The 22,168-nt window shown below is 43.3% G+C and overlaps 1 protein-coding gene across 2 annotated transcripts in view; it reads right to left on the bottom strand.

Moving 5' to 3' along the window:
- Positions 1–206: 206 nt before the first annotated feature.
- Myzap (myocardial zonula adherens protein) overlaps positions 207–22,168 on the bottom strand; it is an 81,912-nt gene continuing 59,950 nt past the window's right edge. Inside the window, exons 12-13 of one of the 2 annotated variants that reach the window (XM_063254278.1) lie at positions 17,738–17,835; positions 207–525 (exon numbers count right to left, since the gene is read on the bottom strand). In XM_063254278.1, coding sequence (XP_063110348.1) covers positions 501–525; positions 17,738–17,835 — 123 coding nt within the window. In that variant the 3' untranslated portion in view covers positions 207–500. Of the gene's footprint in view, positions 526–9,890; positions 10,831–17,737; positions 17,836–22,168 lie in introns of those variants that run through there. The other variant, XM_013159745.2, reaches the window with a different exon arrangement.

The following is a 22,168-nucleotide window of genomic DNA, read 5'->3' as shown; positions in this document are numbered from 1 at the left end:
ATCCTTCTTGCCCAAGAGCCCTATCTTAGACACTTAAGAAAAATGACAGCACTTTCAGCAAACACTTTGATGGTATCAACTATGTTTTTAAAGAGATATGAAGACCATTTTCTCCATGAGCAAATGACATGAGACATGATGGTACAAAGGAAAACGCTGGAACAAAAGCACCCAAAGGTCATTTTAAAAAGTATGAGGCAAACTCAATTTTCTTTCATGATTTTTTTTAAAGACTCCATTTGGAAATGGAGCATGCTGGATTTTCAAATAAATCAAAACAATCAGAACTAATGAAAAATTAATGAACAGTGGTGTACCTAAGACTTAATTGAAGAATACTGGCTGACATCTGTGTACCATTTTACAAAACTTCTCCTCCCCATCGGTCCTCCAGGCTGCTGTCGCTGAATTTATGTGGAAAAAGACAAGTGCCACGGCTTCCTCACTTCTCCTGTGGGCCACTGTTACTCAGATATGTGTGTGTTCTTCTTCACCGAGCTTCACACATAACTGACGAAGGCCTGGCTGTAAGAAAGGGAAAGTAAGGGAAGGAATAGAGAACTGTAATTTGAGTCTGAGAAAAACAGAATGAAAATAGCAAACAGAAAGGAGCTGGTAGGGAGACAAAAGTAGGGCAGGGACGGTCGGAGAAGAAACATTTGTCCACAGAAATCAGAAACATAAAGCTCCATAGGTCCCTAGGAATTTACAGACAGATTCATTTCCCCTCCAGCTCTAAAATCCTATACTTTTACAGACTGTCCCATTTCCCCCATTATATGTCACTGTAATCCCACAGCAGCAAAAGGTTTTCCTCAGCCACCCAGGGGCTTAGGTTGTAAAGTGTGTGCACTCACACCAAAGTACATGCTTGCATTAGTTGTCCAAATTGTTTGAACCAAGGAACCCAATTTTCAGCTCCTATCTCCCTTTTTATCAGCAAATAGTAATTTAAAGCCATTTACCAGGGCTATCGTTCCCGGGTGACAGACTGTAGCCTATTAAAATTAATCCCCGACAGAAGATCCTCCTGCTCACTCCAGTCCCACTTGGGCCTTGGTTTATGAACAGGATGGACGCAGCCCTCCCCACAGGCCCAGGCAGGAAACGCGTTAAAATGGCTGCCTGCATCTTTGTTTGCTCAGCTGCCTGGGAAAACTAGGACTAAGGGAAATGGGATTAATCAAGGGGACAGTTGCCCATAGGAAAAATAATACAGACTCTGGTGAGAAAATCTCAGCCCAAAAAGGTTCAAGTTGAAGGAAAAAAATGCTTTCTCTTCAGACCTACACATCAAATGTTATTTGTCAAGTGACAAATCTCCCACTTCAGACCACCTCTGTGTGTCATAGTTCTTGATAGTGCGGGAAGAGAGAATTTAGGAAAAAATATTACACACAAATGAGTGGTTCTCTGAAATTTCATGTAATTTTGCTTTTTAATTAGCAAAGTTAATGAAGATTCTTGTTTAAACAAGTGACTGTGATTGATTAGTAACCCTTTGTAAGATTTCTTATATGAATAAACTCATAAACCAGAAATTAAAAACTCCTTGAAAGAGTTCATGTATTGATTTTTTGGTACAGAATATATAACTATTATAATAACTAAAGCCCTGCTTCTCAGCTTAGTATATTAAATATTAAATAAGATATAAAATATCCTCGCCCCCTTTTCAGTTTTTTTTTTTTCCTCTTTACATCGTTGGCTGAAATTCCACCAATAAAAAGATCATTTGGTTAGAAGAGGTTTTCTTTTGAGGCCATAGATCTTTCTAGAAGGTGGTGGTCTATCAGTCATTTATATAAGGGCATGCATATTAGTTCCAAGTGTTTTTGTCATAAAAGCCCAGCTGAAGTAGGACCTACAGTAAAAGAGTAAAATTTAATAGGAGGAAAGATGAGAAAATGGTGCAAATTCTGAGCAACCTAAGAAGAACAAACCAGAAAGAATATTACAGCAGAGAGTTTAGAGTAGCAGGAAGACCACAGAGGACCGTATCTCCAGGATGTGAAGAAAGTTTAGGGCAGGCAGAAGGGATGAAGGAGGCTGTCCAACCTTTCATTCCAGTTGGCTTGGACTCTGTGCTGCAGGGCAAAGCATCCTATATTTAAAGGGCCTTGTCAGATTTTTTCATTAAATATCCAGTACATTGTATAGTACATTGGTATCTCAGTTCGTCAACTTGATCCTTTCCAATCAAGTTCACTGGTTGGGTTCAGTGTTGATCTTATAGGAAAATTTGATTCAGTTCTTGTCCAATAGTCTGTGACCAGAACTGTGGAGAGAACTGAGTTCAGGAAACCACTGTGCACCCTAAGTCTTGCTATGAAAGTTATTTAATGAACAAAATATGATCCGTTAAACTGTATTTATACCTTTTTGTGTCTAAGCAAAGTTTGTAAATTTATCAGAAAATAGAAAAGGAATGATGGAGGTCACTGTAGTATGAGGTTTCATGATACCCATTCCTTTCAGGTTGTATTGGGAAGAGCTGTCCTGCCAGTGGAAGGAAAGAGGCAGCAGGTTTCCATGACCCTAACCCATCGCCTCTCTTACTCTTTGGGGTCTGACATACATCAGAGGCCATGAGCTAAGGAAATAGTGATCTGCCACAGGCTAGAGCAGGAGAAAGCTGACTACAGCTGTCCTCTCACCAAACCTGGCCAGGAGGAAGAGTCCGGTCACCTTTAATTCCTGTCTTGCATGACAAAAAATACCTCTGACCAGCCAGAGGCGAAAGGAGGGCAGGAGTAATGGATGCCCATGGGATGGACACTCAGGAGAATTATGCAGAAAGAAATTCCTCCTTGATTATCTTTCCCCAAAATTTGGAAGAGACCATGGTTAATCACAGTATATAGGACACTAAAGGTTATCCAGAGAGTGAAAGTAGTGGAGTGAAACTTGTCACCCCCATCTATGTGTTCAGGGGAGAATGCCCACATAGCACAAGGCTTTGTGGTTCATGAACAAACTTCTCAGAGCCTCAGTTTCCTCCTGTTGAAAATGACAGTCTTGAGCTGCACAAATTCCTAGAAGCTTTTCAACACTTAAATGATCTGATTCTAAGATGATTAATGTTATGATACATTCTTGGGCAACATCTGTGTCTATTTAAGCTCATAAACGTTGAGAAGAAATATTTGGTATGCGGTAAACCCAGGAAGCAGGTGGCTTCCTTTAAGTGAAGCTCCAGGTGTATCAGCCTTCACCCTCCTCCCTAGTTGCCCAAATCCATGAGACTGGACAATGTTTTCCATCGCCTCAAATTCTTGGGCTTAATTTAATTTTTATATGTAGGGGATGACAGTTCTGAATACTTTATAATTGTTTATAAGGTTTAAAAGAACGCCCTGAAATTGTCAAAAAAAAACCAGGACAAGCCAGCTATGATAAATGGTGTGGGCAACACGCTGCTTCAAGCAAGACTGAAGGAAAAGGTAGCTTGCTGGGATATTTTCTTGATAACGCGTAGAAAGCAAAACACGATAACACAAGCCATGGGGTGCAGAGGTGGGTCTCTGGCCATATCCAGTTTCCAGATGGATTTCTTTGGCAGAACACTGCTTTTCAAAAGCATGCATTGGAGAGATGCAGGGTGGGCAATTGCTCAAAGCCAGTGGACCTCCTTCGGGGCCTCCCCAAGCCACTCGCCTGCCCTCCGCACCTTGCCCGCCCAGCCTGTGTGCATGCTTGCTGGTGTAAAGGAAAATGCAGGCTTCTTTTCTGAGAAGCACAACTAACACCATGGAAATTTCTCTATCACCAGTACAAGAGTTATTCTTATTGCAGGAAAAACCTCTTTATCTCTAAACTTTACAAGTTTCTTAGATAATTCATGGAATTAATATTCTTCCAGATTATAAAATTTATCAAGATTACACTGTCAAAATTGAATTTTAATTCACTTTCTATCATAGCAGGATTATCTCTGAGTAAAGACTCAGAATTTGTGGGAAGATCCAGTCCCTTTATTTTGTAAATCAGACTAGTAATTGCTCTGCTCAAAAAGATGTAACCCTGTCACTTTGAACAATTCCTAAAGAATTATTTCCAAGCAACTCAAGCAATATATAGACCTTATTTACAAAGCTTGATTAAATATTTTTGTCAGTAACAAAAGTTTTTTTAAAAGGTCAAAGAAAATTATGAATCTTTATATTCATTGTGGAAACATTAGCATCTTTACAACTGATTTTATACTTTAAATTTCATACTAGGGATTTTGCAACGAAGAAAAGGTCAATTTGCGGAAGCCCTAATTTCCTTTTCTCCAGCCCTCCAAAAAATGTTTAAATAAATCTGTGGGTATCATAAAGATATTTTATTTTAGGGTTAGTCTGAAAAGTGACCACGGTAAGTTGTTTTCAACTCAAGTGTGTTTTGTTTAGGAGGTGACAAATTAAGAGGAAAGAGTAGAATTAAAATATTTGCAAGATGTCATTAATCTCCAGCAAAAGCCTAGAGTTGCCCCCCTCTTCATTTCAGAACTAATCCAGCTTTCTGTTATTTGGCTCAGAAAAGTCTTAAATCTGTAACAAGAGAGTAACTTCCTGTTCTCAAGAGCATGGCTGCCAAAGAAAACATTTACAAGAAAAGTCCCAGGGCCAAAAAATTGCCTACTAATTATTTCAAACCCCCCTCCCACCCCAATTCAGGAAAGTGAATGCTGTAAATGCTGTACGTTAAAACCCTAAAGTATGTGTTGAAAAATTAAGGGAAAACCCTCAAGAACTGTTTGCCATTTGTATATATTTTATTGCATTTAAATTACATCAGTTTTATAACCCTTAGGCACAAATGAATATTTCTTATAATATTTTGCTCAGAATTCCATAAAGATTATCCTACAGTATTATCAAAATACACTATGGATGCTTTTACCTATTGCTTTTCCAACTGAAAAAGAGAAACACAGACCCTGGGATCAGTAGCTGACCTTGCAGCCCAGCTAGACCCTGGTGCAGCACCCAGCTGGCCTGACACTTAACAAGGTCTGGGGATTCTCCTTGGTGATCTATCCACCACTACAATCCCAGCCAGACTCCCAGCAGGCCTTCTGCAGAAAATGACAGGCCATAACGTTCATAGGAAACAACCAAGATGACCTGGAACAGCCAAAACAATTGTGAAAAAGAAGAACAAAACTGGAGAGCCTAAGCCACCTGATTTCATGGCCATCATAAAGCTGCTGCCACCAGGACTGGGTGATGCTGAGTCAAGGCAGGCAACAGAACTCAGGGTCCAAAAATAGTCTTATGTCTCTGTAGTCAACTGATTCTCAACAGTAATGCAAAGGCAATTCAGTGAAAAATGGGTAGACTTTTCAAAAGTGGTGCTAAAACATTTGGGTATCCACAGACAAAAAGAAAAGAAAAGAAAGGAAGGAAGGAAGAAAGAAAGGAAGGAAGAGAAAAAGGAAGGAAGAAAGGAACAAGGAAAGGAAGAAAGGAAGAAAGAGAGAAAAGAAGATAACCTACTTTGATGTATTCATCATATAATAATTCTGCCTAACAACTCAGATTTTAGGGTGGTCTCCCTCTGATTCCTTTGGTCTGTCTTTCTATAAACACATCTCCAGTCTCCCTTTTGGCTTTTCCCTCCCTGACAAAGCCCAAAGGGCTATTCTCAAATTTGAACAGTGGGAGAAGACACACCTTTCTTAACCAGCTGTGTATGCAGCCAGCTCCCCCCTCCCACAGTGCCGATATGATTTTCTCTTCAAAGGTCCACATGGCCCTGGGTGGCAGTGTCTCACAGCAGCAGCCTAGAGGGAGATGGTTAAGCCAGTAAGGGTACCAAGTGTAGAAAACTGAACGTTATCCTTGAGAGAACCTGGTTAGTTACTACAAGAGCAGGTTGTCCTAAAGTCAGTGAGTGGGCTCCTGAATCTCTGCCTTCCTATCTTGTTGAGTTACCTCACCCTCACAAATCCCATGTTGTGATTCCATCACCACACTGTCCTGTAACCTGGTCCATCAGACCAAGAGTTGCCATCTTGGATTTTAACTTTGAGTAAGTCTCGTTTCTTTCCAAAGTACCCGACACCTGGTATTCTGTTGCAGCGTCAGAAGTTGACTGATAACTCTTCTTCTGTACAATCTCATTTACTAGTATTCAGGAGGTCTCTGTGACAATTAATCCTGATCATCAATTTGATTGTTTGGAGCTCCTCCTGGAGCTTAGTAAAGCGTACTCTGGAGGATCCTAGAGGCCAGGCCTGCCCTTGGGTATTGTCTCCAGTTCCTCCCCAGCCTGTCACTCTTCCTCTATGTCCCCCTTCCTCCACTCCCTGCAGTGAGAGAAGGCATTCCTGCCTCTGACTGTGGGCTAAGCCTGCTCCTCTGGCTCCCCAGACATTCTCGGGCCGGGGACAGTTCTGGGAGCACGCCTGTGGGTTCCTGCTCTCCTAACCCTGGAGGAATCCTCTGCCGGCCTGTTTTAGGGGGCAGGTTTGCCTCAAACAAGCAGTTTTTCACATTCTCCATGTCTCATTCTCAACGTTGGGCAAGGCCCCAGAAAATCACATTCTCATCCTGTTGAGTTTGAATTGACACAAATTTCCATCAGACAAATGGGACCACGTGCACCAAATGACTCAACAGTCACCTAACTTTGGGGCTGGAAGCTACTCTTCTAGGATTTTATCCTGCGAGTAAAAACAGGAGAATGTCCAAAGACAAATGCACAAGACAGTTCCCGGGGACTGCTTTTAAAGGACTTTAAAAGGGAGCAGACAACCTCCAAATGCTAACACTGGGGGAAAAGGGCTATAGTAATGAAATATATTGCAATTAACTGTATGAACTAATGGCTTGGATGTTATATCTAAATGTGTGTGTACATATAAATGATTACAATAATCAAAAAGTGGTTATGAATGTAGATGGTAGCTTATTATGTAGCAAGCACTAGTCAAAGAGCTAACTCCTTTATCCCTCACATCAACTTAATTAGGAAGAAACTGTCACCATTCTCAGACACACAGGAGTGGGAAAGCTCAGACTCACAGACTCCATGTTCTTGAGATCCACACAATTACACTTCTCAACAGAAGTTCATATTCATTTTTTAAATGAAAGAATAAATTGTATGTGTGTTTAAGAAAGTTTGGGGGGATCGGAATGGAAATAATTTGAAGCACAATTATAGGAGGTTTTTATTTTTAAAAATCCTTTTCCGTAATATACCTCAATTCTACATAATACACATTGTTACAGTTTAGATCTAAAGTTTACTTTGAAAAACTGGGTGTGTTGGTGCACACTATAATCCCAGCACTCCGGTGGCTGATACAGGAGGATCACTGTGAACCCGAGGCCAGCCTGGGCTACAAAGTGAGTTTAAGGCCAGCCTGAACTGCATAGTGAGACCCTTTCTCAAAAAGACAAAAAAGTATACTTTGAAAGTCTCATGTGTTCAAGGTAGGAATTTCAGGGTGTGGATCGTGAGGGCTCTAACCTTTTCAGTGGACTGATCCAGGTCCTAACTTGATGGCACTAATGCCATGGGGATGGCAGACATGGCAGGAGGTGCAGCCTAGTGGAGGGCAGTGGGTCACGGCATCTTACCCATATGCTATCCCGGGTCCCTTCTCGGTTTCTCCCCTCTCTGCTTCCTTGCTTTGCCATACTATAGTCCTTGCAGTGCCCCCACCCACCCAACAGTCCTCTTGGATAATTCAAATAATGTTTAAAAGTCTCTACATTGTGACGATATAAATATTCCTCATTTAACCACCTACTTGTTTAACAACTTTTCAGACTTACAACTGAGGTACACTGTTTGGATTTATAACCCATATTTTTTTTCTTTTTTTGGTACCGGGATCAAACTCACAATGTCACATTTGCCAGGCAAGCACTTATGCCACTGAGCTCAATCCCCGGCCCTTATAACCCATATTCTGACTTATGACCCAGTGCAGCCTCCTGGAGGCTTCTTCCACAACACTGTCGTCTTTGCTGTTTGCACTGTACAGTACTGGATGTTCTGTTGTATGGACAGTTCTGTAAATAAAGCAGGTCATCAAGTGAGAGTTTCCTGTGACCGTTCTTTGTTCTGAACATTGTAATGTGCATACTCTGCTCAGTTCATTTAACAACCAATTCATTTAACAATGGACTTGCAGCAACGCGGAGTCGCAGCAGTGGAGAGTCGCAGCAATGGACTGGTTGTGTTTGCACCAGGAGTATTTGCACACTTAAAAATACAAAGGGCCTGGGTCTAGAATGATCACTGGAATTTATAACATTTAATAACTCTAAAATTTTTCCTTTTTTATTTCTTCTGCATGTCTTAAGACAGAAAGGAAGGCATGTGGAAATGTTTTCAGAACTGTTTTCATATCTCAGCTTCAGCCTCATGAAAACCATGAGTCTTTAAATCAGAACTTCATTTAGAAACTGCTTCCAGACCAGTTCGCAGAGCCTGGGCTGGGAGGCCCCTTGCTCCTGTGTCCAGTGCCCCTCTCCTGCTCCTCTGCTGGGAAGGGCATGCAGGAACCAGCAAGACAGTACACGCATCTCCTCAGTTTGAGGGGATAAAACCATATTCTGAGGGCTCTGATGGCTTATCCAAAGTGCCAAGCCAGAGTTTAAGGAAAAATTTGGTTCTAAAACACACATTTTGGCCATTTGCAGATTGCAGGGGAAGAGAACAAGAAGTCAACAAGAACCACCACCCCCACCCCCCCCACCCCCCCACCCCCCGCACGCGAACCAGGGACACCATGCATGGGACACCACCACCAGGGGACAGCCAGATCCCACCCTTTCTGGCACATGGGCTGGCAAACAACAAGTATCCTCCATCCCCGCTGTAAGGGTCAGGCTGATCCGGAGAAACACAGACTGCAACAATATCTATTGAGGTGAAATGCAATTTGATGCTTGTTTTGTTTGGTGTTTCACTGACCTTGCAGGCCTAGGGCCAGTGGTCGATCATCTGTTCAGAGGATATGGTATGCATCTTCTGTACAATGACATGTGTGGGGATCTCCTTCTGAAGCTGGTAGCTATTGTTAATTCCCTATTATCTTGTTTTGAAGTCCTGTATCATTTTCACTGGATTTTTGGATTGAGTTTCATTGTTTTTTGTTTGATTTTGTTATATCCAATGGCAGGAGCAGCTATTTCAAAGATAACAAGATATATTATGGTAGTCATTTTAGGTTTAATATTGTCTTGTTTTAAAGCCCTTTATTACATTCATTGTTTTGTTTTTAATCGGTTCTATTCTGATCTGTTTGATTTTTACTATGTCTGAAGGTATCTGCAGCTATTTTGAAGACAAGTGGCATTATGGTAACCACTGTTGATTTCACATTGTTTTGAAGTCCTGTGTCTCTTATACTGGTTTGCTTTGATTGGCATTGTTCTGTTTTATGTTGCTTGGCTTTATTCTCTTTAAAATTAAAAAAAATGCACATTTTCCTCTTACACTGTCACCTCACACAATGATTTAGCCAACCCAATTGCTTTGCTTGTTTGCTTTTTCCAAAATGGGGGAAATAAGCAAAGGCTGGGAAAAGAGAAAGAGTTTATTTACTTGTTTTTAACTGTAACTATTGCTTTCTCAAATCTTTATGTTTATTAGTCCAGTTTGCTGTACACAACAGGAAGGGAATTTTTAAAAGGAAAAACTAGTTTTACATTTTAATCATGAATGTATCTTCTTCCCAGAAGGTATGTTAACACATTTCAGGGATTAAAGGATGTGCATGCACACACATGCACACACACACACACACACACACACACACACACACACACAAATCTGTGGCTCACATGTGCCTCTGTGGATCACACTGGCTGATGATCACTGTCATCCCTGGGCCCAATCTGCTGTCGCCTACATGGTCTCAGATAAAATACAGAAAAACAACATTTGTAGAACAAAATATATGGCATTTATTACATATGTGGTATAGGTTAGGATACTGAAGTACAGGATGGATGAACAGATGAAATACCAATTGACACTAAAAACATTAAATGATTAAATTTCCAACACATACAAAATTGTCTTTAAGTTAGTGAAAAAGAAAAAAAAAAATCACAGGTTGAATAAATACAGTGATCTCAGCTGGCCCAGCGAAGGCGTAAGGCACAAATTAAAACAAGCGAGCATTACAGTGGACAGAAGCGGGTCTCACCCACGGTCTCTTTAACCACCATGCTCTCAGCCCTGCACAGACCCCGAGGACCAAAGGGAAAGTGCACTACATGCTAGAACCCTTCCTTCCAGGCACAGGGGTCCCCAGATACCCATGGTTCTCAGGGATAGGCCTCTGTGCCAGAGAAACACTGCCTCTAATACTTTAATGGGTAAACAAAACCAAAACACTGTAATGAACTATCCTCGCATGAATAATGTGAACTTTCACATTAATGCCCCTTTCCTTCCCAACCAAAGTCTAGCAAAATAGAAAATACTGTGAAACCCTAGTAGGACTTCAATGTCTACCAGCAAACAAATAATGCTTGCTGGCTGCAGGACAGGTTGGCTAGGTGCCTGAAATGTGGCCCTGCAGGCCTCTCCCTTGCCTGACCCGCCACCTTCCCAGTCCTTCCTGTCTTACAAGTAGAGCACAGCCTAAACAAGTCCCTCGTTGGCTTACCCTGTACATGTGAGGAAGCGACAGCCGCCCTTTCCTGACTTCAAGACACAGGGTTCCCAGGACCTGGTCTAGTGATAAGAAAGTGCTTGTGTCCCAGGGAGCCGCACACCTAGGTCAGTGTCTTCTTTGTGGTCAACTCCAGGACTCTTGTGTATGGAGTGTAGCTCCGGGAAGGCATTGAGATTTCACGGGTCCTGCCTGGCTGGCTGAGACAACAGAAGAGGCAGATCAGGAAGATGAAACGAAACCCTTATATTCTTTATGTGCTGACAATCCTAAGAAATGGCCTTTCAGCCTTTATAAAAGGGTAATAACGTAGTTTAAGATTTAACTTAAACATTTAAAAAGGGACCTCCAATGTACTGTTTCCTCTCCCTAATCATACACTAAATCTTAATCCCTAAGATCACAGCGTTAAGAGTGAGGTCACAGCATGAGAGGTGAATAGGAACTGAGTGTATGACCCTTATGAGTGGACTAGTATTCTTACAGAAGAAATCCCAGTGAGATCCACCATCCCATCTGTCTTGGGTGGACACGAGAAAGTGCCATTTAAGGACCACAAAGCAGAACCTCACCAGATGGTGCTGTAGGCCTTGGACTTCCTGACCTCCAGAATAGAGGCAAATAAATGTCTGCCATTCTAAGCTTCCAAACATTATTTTTGTTATGGCATCACAAGTAGATATCTTTTTAGTAACTTTTAAAGGCTGTACTAGGCACCAATGCTTCAGAAAAAATGTGCACTCAGAAGCTCATAGTTTGTAATAATTTTACTATCACATGTTAGATACTATACTATATACAGCAAGAGCTGTGCTTCACATCCTGCCCCGCTCCCTGCTGTCCCCTCCTTCACCTGGCTCATTCTCTGGGAAGCTGACCCACGGGTCATACAGTGGCCCCTTGTCCTTTACACCATCTCACTCTGATCAGCTAGGAAAAGGAAGTAGGGAGCCAGGACAGAGGTAGAGCAGTCAGGGTATCTGTCCACTCCCATCCAGGCTGCTGCTGGTGATAGAGTGGTCAGATCCTAGGCGCAGAGTTGCTCCTGAGAGCAAGTGGGTACAAAGACAGTGAGTCTTGCTCATCTTCAGCCTCTTGCTTCTGACCTCAACATGTGACCTCTGTTTGTTTTCCACACGCCTGTCTACCACTGTGACAGCCATCAGAGCCTCTGAGACAAGGTGTACCAGCGCCCACAGCTGCTGGCTCCAGAGCCTGCCACTGGCCCTTAGCAATTTCCCTTACAGTTGTTCACAGCGCTCTTCCATCTTCCCTTCCTGCCAGGACTATGAGCAACACAAGAACAGATGTATGAAGGGTGAACAGAGGAAGAGTGAGTCAACATCACCAAGAAATTCACACCTGGGGCCTCACACAGGGCAGGGGATCCTGAGGGATCCTGGGAAGTCATAAGTGGTGACAGGGGACCCAGGAAGAAGGGATAGGATGTGCAGATGTGCAGCACACACAGGAATTGTAACAGAATGGCAGCAGCTGGGGAACCATTACAGGTTTTTAAGGAAGTGTGCTAGGCTCATATTTTTATTCTAGCAAGATTCTTCTGCTACTGCTGAGAATTGTCTCTGGAAAGGTCTGAAGGGAGAAGATGAGAAAACCCTAGTCAGTTGGGGAATAGGATTAGAAAATCCTAGCTAGTTAAGAGAGATCATAAGAATTCTAACAGGATCACCAGAGGTGAAGGTATTTGGAGGTAGAATTTATAGGATTGGACAACTAAGATGCAGACTTATCCCCTGGGTGTCTTTTCCCCCTTCCTGGATACCTAACTACGTTTCCCAGCCTCCCTTGCAGTTAGGTGGGCCATAGATCAAGTGGGCAAAAATGTCCACATTACTTCTGCTTTCGCCTGTACAGGCCTTCTACCTAATCCTCCACGTCTACTCTCTCACTTTCAGGCCGAGGGTAAAGCAAGGGTTCAGGAAGCTGACAAAGCCCAGGGGCCCACTAGACAGAGGACTCTTGGGTCCAGAGTGACTGTGTGGAGCAAGCCCCACGCCAGGCTGCCTTGGACTGTGGCATGTAAGAGGTCAGTCCTCGCAGTGCTAAGCCACTAGGGCTTTCCGGTTGCTCTATATCACAGCTTTCCTCATCCCAACCAACACAGGGACAAAGAGTGGGGGGACTGAGTATCAACTCCCTTCCTCCTCACTTCTTATGTCCGGTCACCAACAAAGTGGTACAAGGTGTGCCAGAAGCGGGGGTAAGGAGATGACAGACATCCCAGGCACCCAGAGGAGAGTTGGTGGGTCTCTTCTGTGCTTCCCACCCCCAAGGCCTTGAAATGGTCACCAGGAAGCATCTCTTACTGGGCCCATTGTTCTGTGCACTCGTTCCTGTTGCTGAGGGTAATCTCACCATGGGGTGAACAATCATGTCTCAGGTATTTCACGACCCCTGCAGCTCACACCAGTTGGGCATGGAGCGATCGCTCCACATACGGATGACAGTGAAGCCAGAGCTCGAGGGAACTGTGAAGAGCGAGTGGTCACAGTGTCGCCTGCCACGGAGATTAATGAGTCCATGGGACCTGGCACCTCGGGAGTTCCTGGTGACCTGACCAGGCATTTTAGGGGAACGAGAGAGGCGGAAGCCAGATGACAATTTGTGCCAACTCCTGTGAAAATTCCACATAACAGAAATGGTCTCTGGTGACGATATCCTAAAAGCCCATAAAATGCAGAAATATTTATAAAGGTGAACCTCTGGGTTTCATATCCCAACCTTTCAGAAAGGAAGGGGGATATTTTATGAAGCCGATCACTAGGAAATAACAGGACTTCAAGAGCACAAATAATTCCAACCACAAAACTCAAATTCACCCATTTTCTTTAACATATTCAGGTTACTATTAACATTTTATTAATCCACAAAAGGGCAGGCTCCCTTGGGGGAGAAAATAGCAGAATCAGAAAAGAAAGCTTTGATAAAACGCTGCTTTGTGTTCTGTTCTCTACAACAAAAATTTCAAGGCACTTTGTGCCAGGCACTTTTGACTGTGTGGAATACTTTTCATCAAATTGTGCTGTAAGACATGATTGACAAATTTACTGGAAACCGTGTTCCTGATGGGCAGAAGAAAGAAAAGTCTCTTTCTTTTGGACTTCCACTTTTCTCTGTGAGGAAGTCTCCGTGACCTAAAATTTTCTCAGTGGCTCCAATGAACATGTGCTACACTTTCTAATCAAACTCTTTGGTCTTTAAAGATAAAGCTGGTGTTTTAGACCTGCCACCCTCTCCCACATTCTGAGATGCTCACACACGGAAAAGCACGGACCCCTAAGCTGGGCACCGGGGGCTCAGTGGTCAGGAAGGAGAAGGGGGCAGGAAATGGCCCTGAAGAGATGGGACAGGAAAGGCTGTCGGCAGAGGAGAGGGGAGGTCTAGGGCAAGTCGTGAAGGAGGAAGACAGCATAGACTGAGCCACAAGTCTCAGAGCAAAATAACCCTCTGCATCAGAGGTAACTTCGGGCACGGAGCTGGGGTCATTGAGGAGGGGCAGCAGCGCCTGCAGACACCAGGACACTGGGCGTGGCACTGACTCTCCACCCTTGCTGCCTCACTGGGCCCTCCTGGCCCGCTTCTGGGAGGATCCCGCCTCAGCTTCCTTTCATGGGGAGGCTGGGGAGGAGGCAGGAAGCGGCAGCACCAGGACGCAGCTGATACCTAACTTCTGAGCCAGGGCAGGCAGGTGGAGCGGCACCGGCTGGAGAGCCTAGCCTTAGAGGGACAGCAGCTGTGTCTGCCAGCTCACACTGCCATGCAGTCCGTGCCTGGCAAAGCCACAAAACCAGACATAGCACCTGTGACCAGGACAAAAGCCATGGGAAATCTGTGGGGGACCCTGGAGGAAACGGAGAGGACAGGCCGGGAAGGTGGGAGTGAGCCAGGAGAGAGGAGCCACATGTGCCAGAGACAGGCAGCGTGTGCTGCTCAAGAAGAGTTACTGGCTACCACAGGGTGAAGGCTGAAAATGACAAAACACTGACCAAGAGCTGGGCCTGAACCGGATACTGTTCTAGGAGGGTCCCGGGCTGAGTGTGGCTCGTGATGGGGACAGAAACCCCGGCCTTTGCAGTACTTGCACTCTAGTGAGCAGTGATAATGAACACACCGAGGCAAACGTAAGCAAGAATCGTTTCTTCTACGACCTCCCCTAAATAATGTAATCAGAGCTGCTGCCGAGGCCCAGCTGAGACACACATTCACCCTGTGAGTGTGCACCGGCACAAGCTGCAGCCAGATGCCACAGTGTGGAGGAGCGCGTGCAAGGCATGGGTGCCAACACACACACTGTCCAGGTTTCAGTCCCCTGGGTGCTGAGCAAACAGCCTGAAGCCTACAGCAGGGCTGTGCGTGCCATTAGACTATCAGCTCCCATCAGAGTCACCAGTTACTGCCAGGAAGGTGAAGCTGAGGATGTCACTGCAGCATGCCCACGTCCACTTATATTCCATGACTGTATTTTACATGTCAAATCAGAGTTCTGGTTTAATCACAGCCATCAGAGTTGACTTTTATCAAGTGTCAACTTTGCAACAGTTACCATGCTAAAAGTTTTATGTATGTTTTTCTCACAGCAACCCAGTGAGACTGACCTATCACCTTGATTCCTGTTTTAAGTGTGAAAGAGCCAAGGCTTCAGGGAGGAGAAGTAACTTGCCCAAGGCTGGGGTCAGGAGGCAGCTGGCTGAGCAGGGAACCCCTGCTGAGCTCCTCATGGGAGAAGAACCAGGAGTAAGAAAGAGATACTTCCTGTAATTGAGGCTTAATCAGTACTTTTATTGATCAAAAAAAATCTGTAGAGGATACTGAAAAAGTATGATAGAAGCACTTTTTAATTTTTTATTACTCTGATGTAAGTTGAAAGTCCAAGTAAAAAGTAGGACTTTTCTTGGAACATATGAAATTCAGTAACTCTCTTTACTGAGTACTTTCCAGTTCAAATGGACTCCACTAAGATGCAGAGACCTGGTCCCTATCCTGGGGAGGCACTTTCTGTCGCTGGGCCTCAGTTTTTATATCTGTAATTTGTGGGGATTCAATCACCCAGGGAGTTCTGATCTGTCCATGATCAGCAAGATGTAAAGTACACTAAATGCTGAGCTTTGGGGCTGCCCGGGGAAAGAGGCGCTCCCTCAGGCTGCCCTCCTCAACCTCAGGTGCAAGGCCTCTCGCAGAGCCCAGCTCAGCCTCAGGCGGTTTCACAGGGCCGAGGGGCTGGGAGCCCACTAACCCCTGCCCAGTATTTCTAAAGCTCCTGTCTCCTCGCCATAGGGACCTCCCATTTCCTTCACTGTGTGGACACTTCATGAATAACGGAGGAGGCCAAGAAAGGTACCCTGCCCAGGCAGAAGCATGGACGTGTAGGCCTCATTTCCTCCACTGACTGACCCAGGCAGTTAAAGTGCTAAGAGGGCTCCTGGGAAAACCAAAGGTTACATTTATGGAAAAGCTGCTTTTAGACACTGGCATGACTTCCAAGCCCACCTCGGCCTTAAGTGAAGGGTTTGTTAGCACTTCCATTATGAAAACTGCTTTGTGGTTTCATAACTTGGCCATAAAAGTTTGCCTCGGGCTGTACTTGGGCAAACAAATTGAAAAGCTAGTTTTAAGCCAAAATTCAGGAATTAGAAAACAAACAATTTATTGGTTTCAGACATAGTTTTGTACCCGTCTTAGCCAAGCAAAATTTATTATGTGGGCAATTAAAAGTAAAGTGGACGAAGTCACTTAGTTCTTGAAAAATAGAAGGAGAAGAAATGGCCAAAGTATTTCCACTTTAAAAGAAGCCACTGAACAAACATTATTCTTTTTGGTTATATTTGTAACATGTATGTTGTACCACATATAGATGAGAATCAGAGTTTATATATTCCTTTCTTTTTTCAAATATTTTTCTGTTCATTGTATCAGAATGATAAAATTACCTTGTTTTCTACCTGAAACTGAGTAACATAAATGAGAATATAGTCAAAGGTGCTGCTTTGGGTGAGTTCTTTGAGAACGCTAAGTGCACAACAGCAGCAGAAAAGATATCAGTAATGAATTAAAAAAGTAAAGTCAAAAAATGTGGTTTGAGCATTAGAAGTGGTAGGGACCTCAGAAGTTACTTGGTCGCATCACTGACTTCAGGATCAGGAAAATGAGGCCCCTTAGGAATGACCCCCTGGTGGGGCAGACTGCAGCCAAACATTCCGCATCTCAGCGCGGCCACGGGCTCCTTGCTTCCTCCAGATGGAACCACTCCAGGCTCCAGGATTCATTTCTCTATTCTGCTCATGTCTAGCACAGCCCCACAAATGCCCTTGCCTACAGAAAAGTCCCCTTCTGCCCACAAGACATGTGGGCATTCTAAGACCCCGACCACCTATACTGCAGGTCAGTGTAACTAGCACCCCTATAGGAAGTTCCTTTTCCAGTTCCTCAGCTGTGCACAATGCAGGGACCTAGAATGGAGAGTGCATCTCAGCAGGCAGTTCTGAGCCTGGCTCACATCTCAGGAGGGAGTACGCTTGGCCCCAGAACACAACTGAGTGAGCCAGGCTGTCGCTGTCACATGTGCGTGGCGACAGACACACACCATTGCTATGCAGTCCAGAGCCACTGCTCTTCAGGACTCTGCTGCAGCTCTGGAGACAGACTGATTCTGCCCCAGAGTTAGACCCTTCTTTTGCAGTACCACAAAGGTGCCCTGTGTGCCCTCTCACACAGCTGTCACACATCTGTCTGTCCCTCCGGACTCTGCTGTGGGGAGGGCCCACAGATCTCCGCAGCGTAATGCCGGGCACAGAGGGCAGTTATGGCCACCTGCCGACTCAGTGAATGGATGAAGAAATGGATGTACTCATTGAGCAGGCCGGCCAGTGCCCCTTTGGAGCGGCCTTGCCCGTTCTTCCTTCCCTCTCCTGCCCCCTTCCCTATGCATCTGTGCCCACAAAAACCAGCCCAAGCCCTCGGCAGCCACCCTCAGGTCTGCAGAAATATTCTTGGTAGAAAAAAATGCAATTCTGTTAATAACACCTCAGTAAGGCACTTTCTAAAGTCAAAGAAGAACTTGAGTGAAAAAAACAGGAAATTCCTAAATACCTGGGTAGATCGCAGCCCACTCCAATCTCTCTAGTTTCTACTTCAGTCTTTGGCTGGGTTTCTGTTAAATAGTCCAACCTGCTTTGAAGTTCATTATTCTGGAAAGGAGCAAAAAAATACTGTTAGTAAACCAAATATGTTCCCCCAAAGATGCATGATATGATTGATATGTATTATCTGATTTCCCCCTTGACGCCATCACATGTAAGTACTTACTCAAACAAAATAATGTATTTGTTGAGTATTTTATACAGCAGAAGTTGAAGAAATATAGCAGCCTTACAGTTTTCCACACATATACTTACATGTACATTCAGTTTTATATATAAGTGAAGTTTTAGATAAATGAAAGCAACATATTCTAGTACCTACACTATACATACATATAATGTGGTTTTTCTTTGGTCAACAATTTATTGTGGAGATCTTTCTAGTTTACTAGTTTTCTTTTTACATCAACAAACTATTTTAATTGGTTCATAGCATTCCATGGCACGAAACTTATTGATAGGAATTTAGATATTTATCACTTCTTTTGCCATTATAAACAAGGTACAGCTCAACTTTTAACACTCTCATTAAAACTATAAAATGAGTGAGTCTATTAATTTAATTTAGTGGGAAATACCTCTATAACTTAGTAATTAGTATTTCATAGGTGTGGAAAATTCAGAATCTTAAACATATAAAATAGAACGGGCTCCATGGGACTAAAATTAGCATTCTGAATAGTTTTCTTTTTTTTCAGACCAGAGCCAAACATTACCTAGGTGGATGATTAGATGTGAAGGAATTGGAAATTTGCCCCACGGGGAATATGAACAACAAAGGAGTGAGAAGGTTAAGGACACTGAAATGAAAATAGATGAAGTGATGGTATCTTAAACTTAAAGGGCAAGAAAAATTTCAGGAAGAAGCTGACAGTGGTTATCTTTCTATATTAAGATTTTCAGATGACTTTCTGAAAAAAGAACATATGAAGACTATGAAAAGAACATAGTCTTTCAAGAGGCAACAACCATATGTCTTCCTAGCTGAATTCTTGAAACACGATATGTAGGAGATACAAGATAAAATTTATCAAATAAATAAATGTTTAAATACTTTTATAATGAGCATATCATTTGTTTAACTAGAAAATATTAAAGTACTTGTTTTTTCTTCTTTTTAGGTTGGAGTTAAAACTGAGGCACTCATCCAAGACAGCAGGCAGCACGTGGAAAAGTAAAAGTTCTACGGAAAACAGTAGCTCAAGCCTCGCAAGAAGGTGGCTAAGAACTCAGTGGCTCCCCTCTGAATGAATGATACCAAAAATCAAAGCAGTAACCACCAACAAATCTGTGTTATATGGGATTAAAGGTCTGTGGATCCCTTCTGATAAACAGCAAGTAGCATAAAAACTATGGACCCATTCTGATAGGCGGGAAGTGGTTTGAGAGTATGCATTCCAGACTTCCTAGCCACTAAACAAGCTCAGACCTTTGGGTTCTGCATCAACAATCCTATTCTCAGTATAGATGCACAGTGCTGGGTTATGCAGGGAAATAAATGTTACCATTAATGCCTGTGCACACACGCACACGCGCACACACACAGGTGCGTACACAGCTTCCTTGGAAATAGCTGTGCTTTCCCACTCACAAGGAGAGTGCAAAGCAGAGGAAGTCTGCTCTTGCTGGAAATGCTAGCAACCCCACAGCTGTATCGCTTCTCAGTGTAAGGACATTGGTCATGAGGATTTCACAGGACACAGTCTCGACCTACCACACAGGTGTGTGAGAGGTAAGGTTAGCAAGCACGCCCAAGTGGAACACAGCGAGCAGCAGACAGGTAACATGGAGCCTTCCTTCCTTCCTTCTCATGGGTGTGCTGTCTGCACAGCAGCCACCCATGGAAGCACAGCAATTTTTTTAAAAAGTAGATCCTTGACAATTTAATGCAGTCAGCAAAATGTAGTGGGTATCAGGCAGCATGTGAAATTAGGTGAGAAGAGACAAGTTAAAGAGAATGCTGCTGAACAACCCATAAATCAAAGAAAAATCTCATAGGAACTGGTAAATACTTTGAACTATTTCAAAAATACAAGTATCAAAGCTGGGCAATGCAGCTGAAGAATTTAGGCTCTAAAAAAAGACAAAGTCTAATGTCAGGTACCTAAGGTTCTATCTTCACAAGCCAGAACAAAAAGGGCAAAGTAACCCCATAATAGTTAGAAATAATATCTTAGCAAAACTCAATAAAACAGAGAATAGGTACAACGGGAAAAAAAAACAACAAAGCAAAAGCTACTTTAATTTCATAAAGAAAATCAATAAACTAGATAGCCCCCTAGCTAGCTGAAAAGAGTGAAGAGGAGAGGAAAATGGAGAGAAAAGAAGAGAGGGAGAGAAAAGGAGGAAGAAAGAAGCTCAGAACAGATTCTTAGAGGAAATGACAGGAGCAGATCTCTGTGACCTCACAGTAGGCAAAGAGCTCACTGTGAAACATAAATCATAAGGGAAAAAATGATTATTGAGCTTTCTCAAAAATAAAACCCAAAATTAAAAATCCCTTCAATATTTACCAAGAAAATGAAAGAAAAGCAAGTTTGGAGAATGAAGAAATGTTCACAGTACATATATCTGACGAAGGACTAGATTCTAAATATATAAAGAATTCTTGGTGGGCATGGTGTCATGTGCCTATAATCCCAGCACTCAGGAGGGTGGGGCAGGAAGATCACTGTGAGTGTGAGGCCAGCCTGGGCTACAGAGTGAGTTCAAGGCCAGCCTGAACTGCACAGCAAGACCATACCTCAAAAACAAACAAACAAACAAAAAAGAAAATTCTGACAATCAGTAAGAATTATGTAAAATAGTATAATAAACGGCCAAAGATTTGAACAGATAATTCAAAAATAAGATCTATAAATGGTCAATAAGCGTATCAAAAGGTACTCCGTAAGAGTATCACTAATCACCAAAGAAATACAAATCAAAGCCACAATGAAATACCACACCTCAGAAAGGCTACATTTTGCAAAAGTAGATGAGGAGATGGAGAATTGGTACCTCAATCTGTTAGCAGGAGCATAAAATGCTGTACCCACTGCGAAGAAAAACTGACAGGCCTCTTAAAAAGAAAAACCTACACCTGCCCTATCTCTCAGCTACTGCAGTACTAGAAATTTATCCAAGTGGAATTAAGACATATACACAAACACATACAATGACTTGTACGATGACATTCATAGCAACTTTATTCACAGGAACCCTGAACCAGAAGTAACTCAAATGTACGTCAGCAAGCGCACAGATAAACTGACACATTCAGGGCAGGACCACTACTCTGCAACAGAAAGCGCTGCACATAAGTCAGATGCGTCAAATCATCACACTGAACAAAAGCAGCTCCTCACAAGGAAGTGAAACTGCATGATCCTGTTTCTATGAAATGGCCACCGACCTGCAGGGACAAAAAGTGGCACCATATGGGGTGCCTGGTAGGTGTGAATGAAGAGACAGATTGCAAAGGGAAACTCAGAACCTTTGGGGGTGACAGACACATTCTGGATCCTGAATGTGGGGGTGTTCACAGGTGCTAGTAGGTATCTCTAGTCCATAATTCTTGGGCTGGGTGTTGAGGCTTAGCACTGAGGCTGAGGCAGGAGGATTGCTGAGGGTTCAAGGCCAGCCTGGGCCACAAAGTGAGCTCAAGGCCAGCCTGAACTGCACAGTAAAACCCTGTCTCAAAAAGTTAAAAAAAAAAAAATCCTAAATCCAGAATGCTTAAAAATCTGAAACCTGGGGCTCAGTGGCATAAGTGCCCGTCTTGCAAGTGTGAGGTCGTGAGTTTGACCAAAACAAAACAAAACAAAACAAAAAATCTGAAACTTTCAGCATTGCCATGATGTTTAAATAGTTTCATAACTGGAGCATTTCCAATTCTGGAGTTTTGAATAGGGTTACTCTACCAGTAAAGTCTAAGTAAATATCCCCAAAATCAAAAAACTAGGACCTAAATTCCTCTGGTCCTACAGTTCTGGATTCAGGCTACTCACCATGTATACACTTTGAACAGATGCAAGTTATTTGTACAAACTATGCGACAAAGTTGCTATGCAAAAAACTAGAAGATGAGAGTGCGAACTCTGGGTAGCTGAGGAATGTTAAGAAGGGGAGGAACAGGGAGAGGGCATACTTTCAAAATCAAGTCACCAGGACTTGACACAGTAAAACAAAGACCACCTGCTGTCCAGCCTTGTGGACCAGAGTGGAGTGGCAGAGACCACACAGAAGAGCCCCAGACTGAACACCCAACCACAGCCCTTGCTGCTTCCCAAAACCAGCACCTCGTGTCAGCAAGCATAAAGGATACCGCTGTTTGTGAGTCCCCTCCACCTCCAGAGGAGAGCAAGAAGCTGTAGCATGCATTAAACAAAAACTGAGCAAT

This window comes from Cavia porcellus, unplaced genomic scaffold (genome assembly GCF_034190915.1).
Source record: "Cavia porcellus strain 051 isolate PalLab524CR breed Dunkin Hartley unplaced genomic scaffold, mCavPor4.1 scaffold_8, whole genome shotgun sequence".
NCBI lineage: Eukaryota > Metazoa > Chordata > Mammalia > Rodentia > Caviidae > Cavia > Cavia porcellus.
Note: the sequence above shows the minus strand (reverse complement) of the source record. Positions and strands in the feature narration are given on the sequence as shown.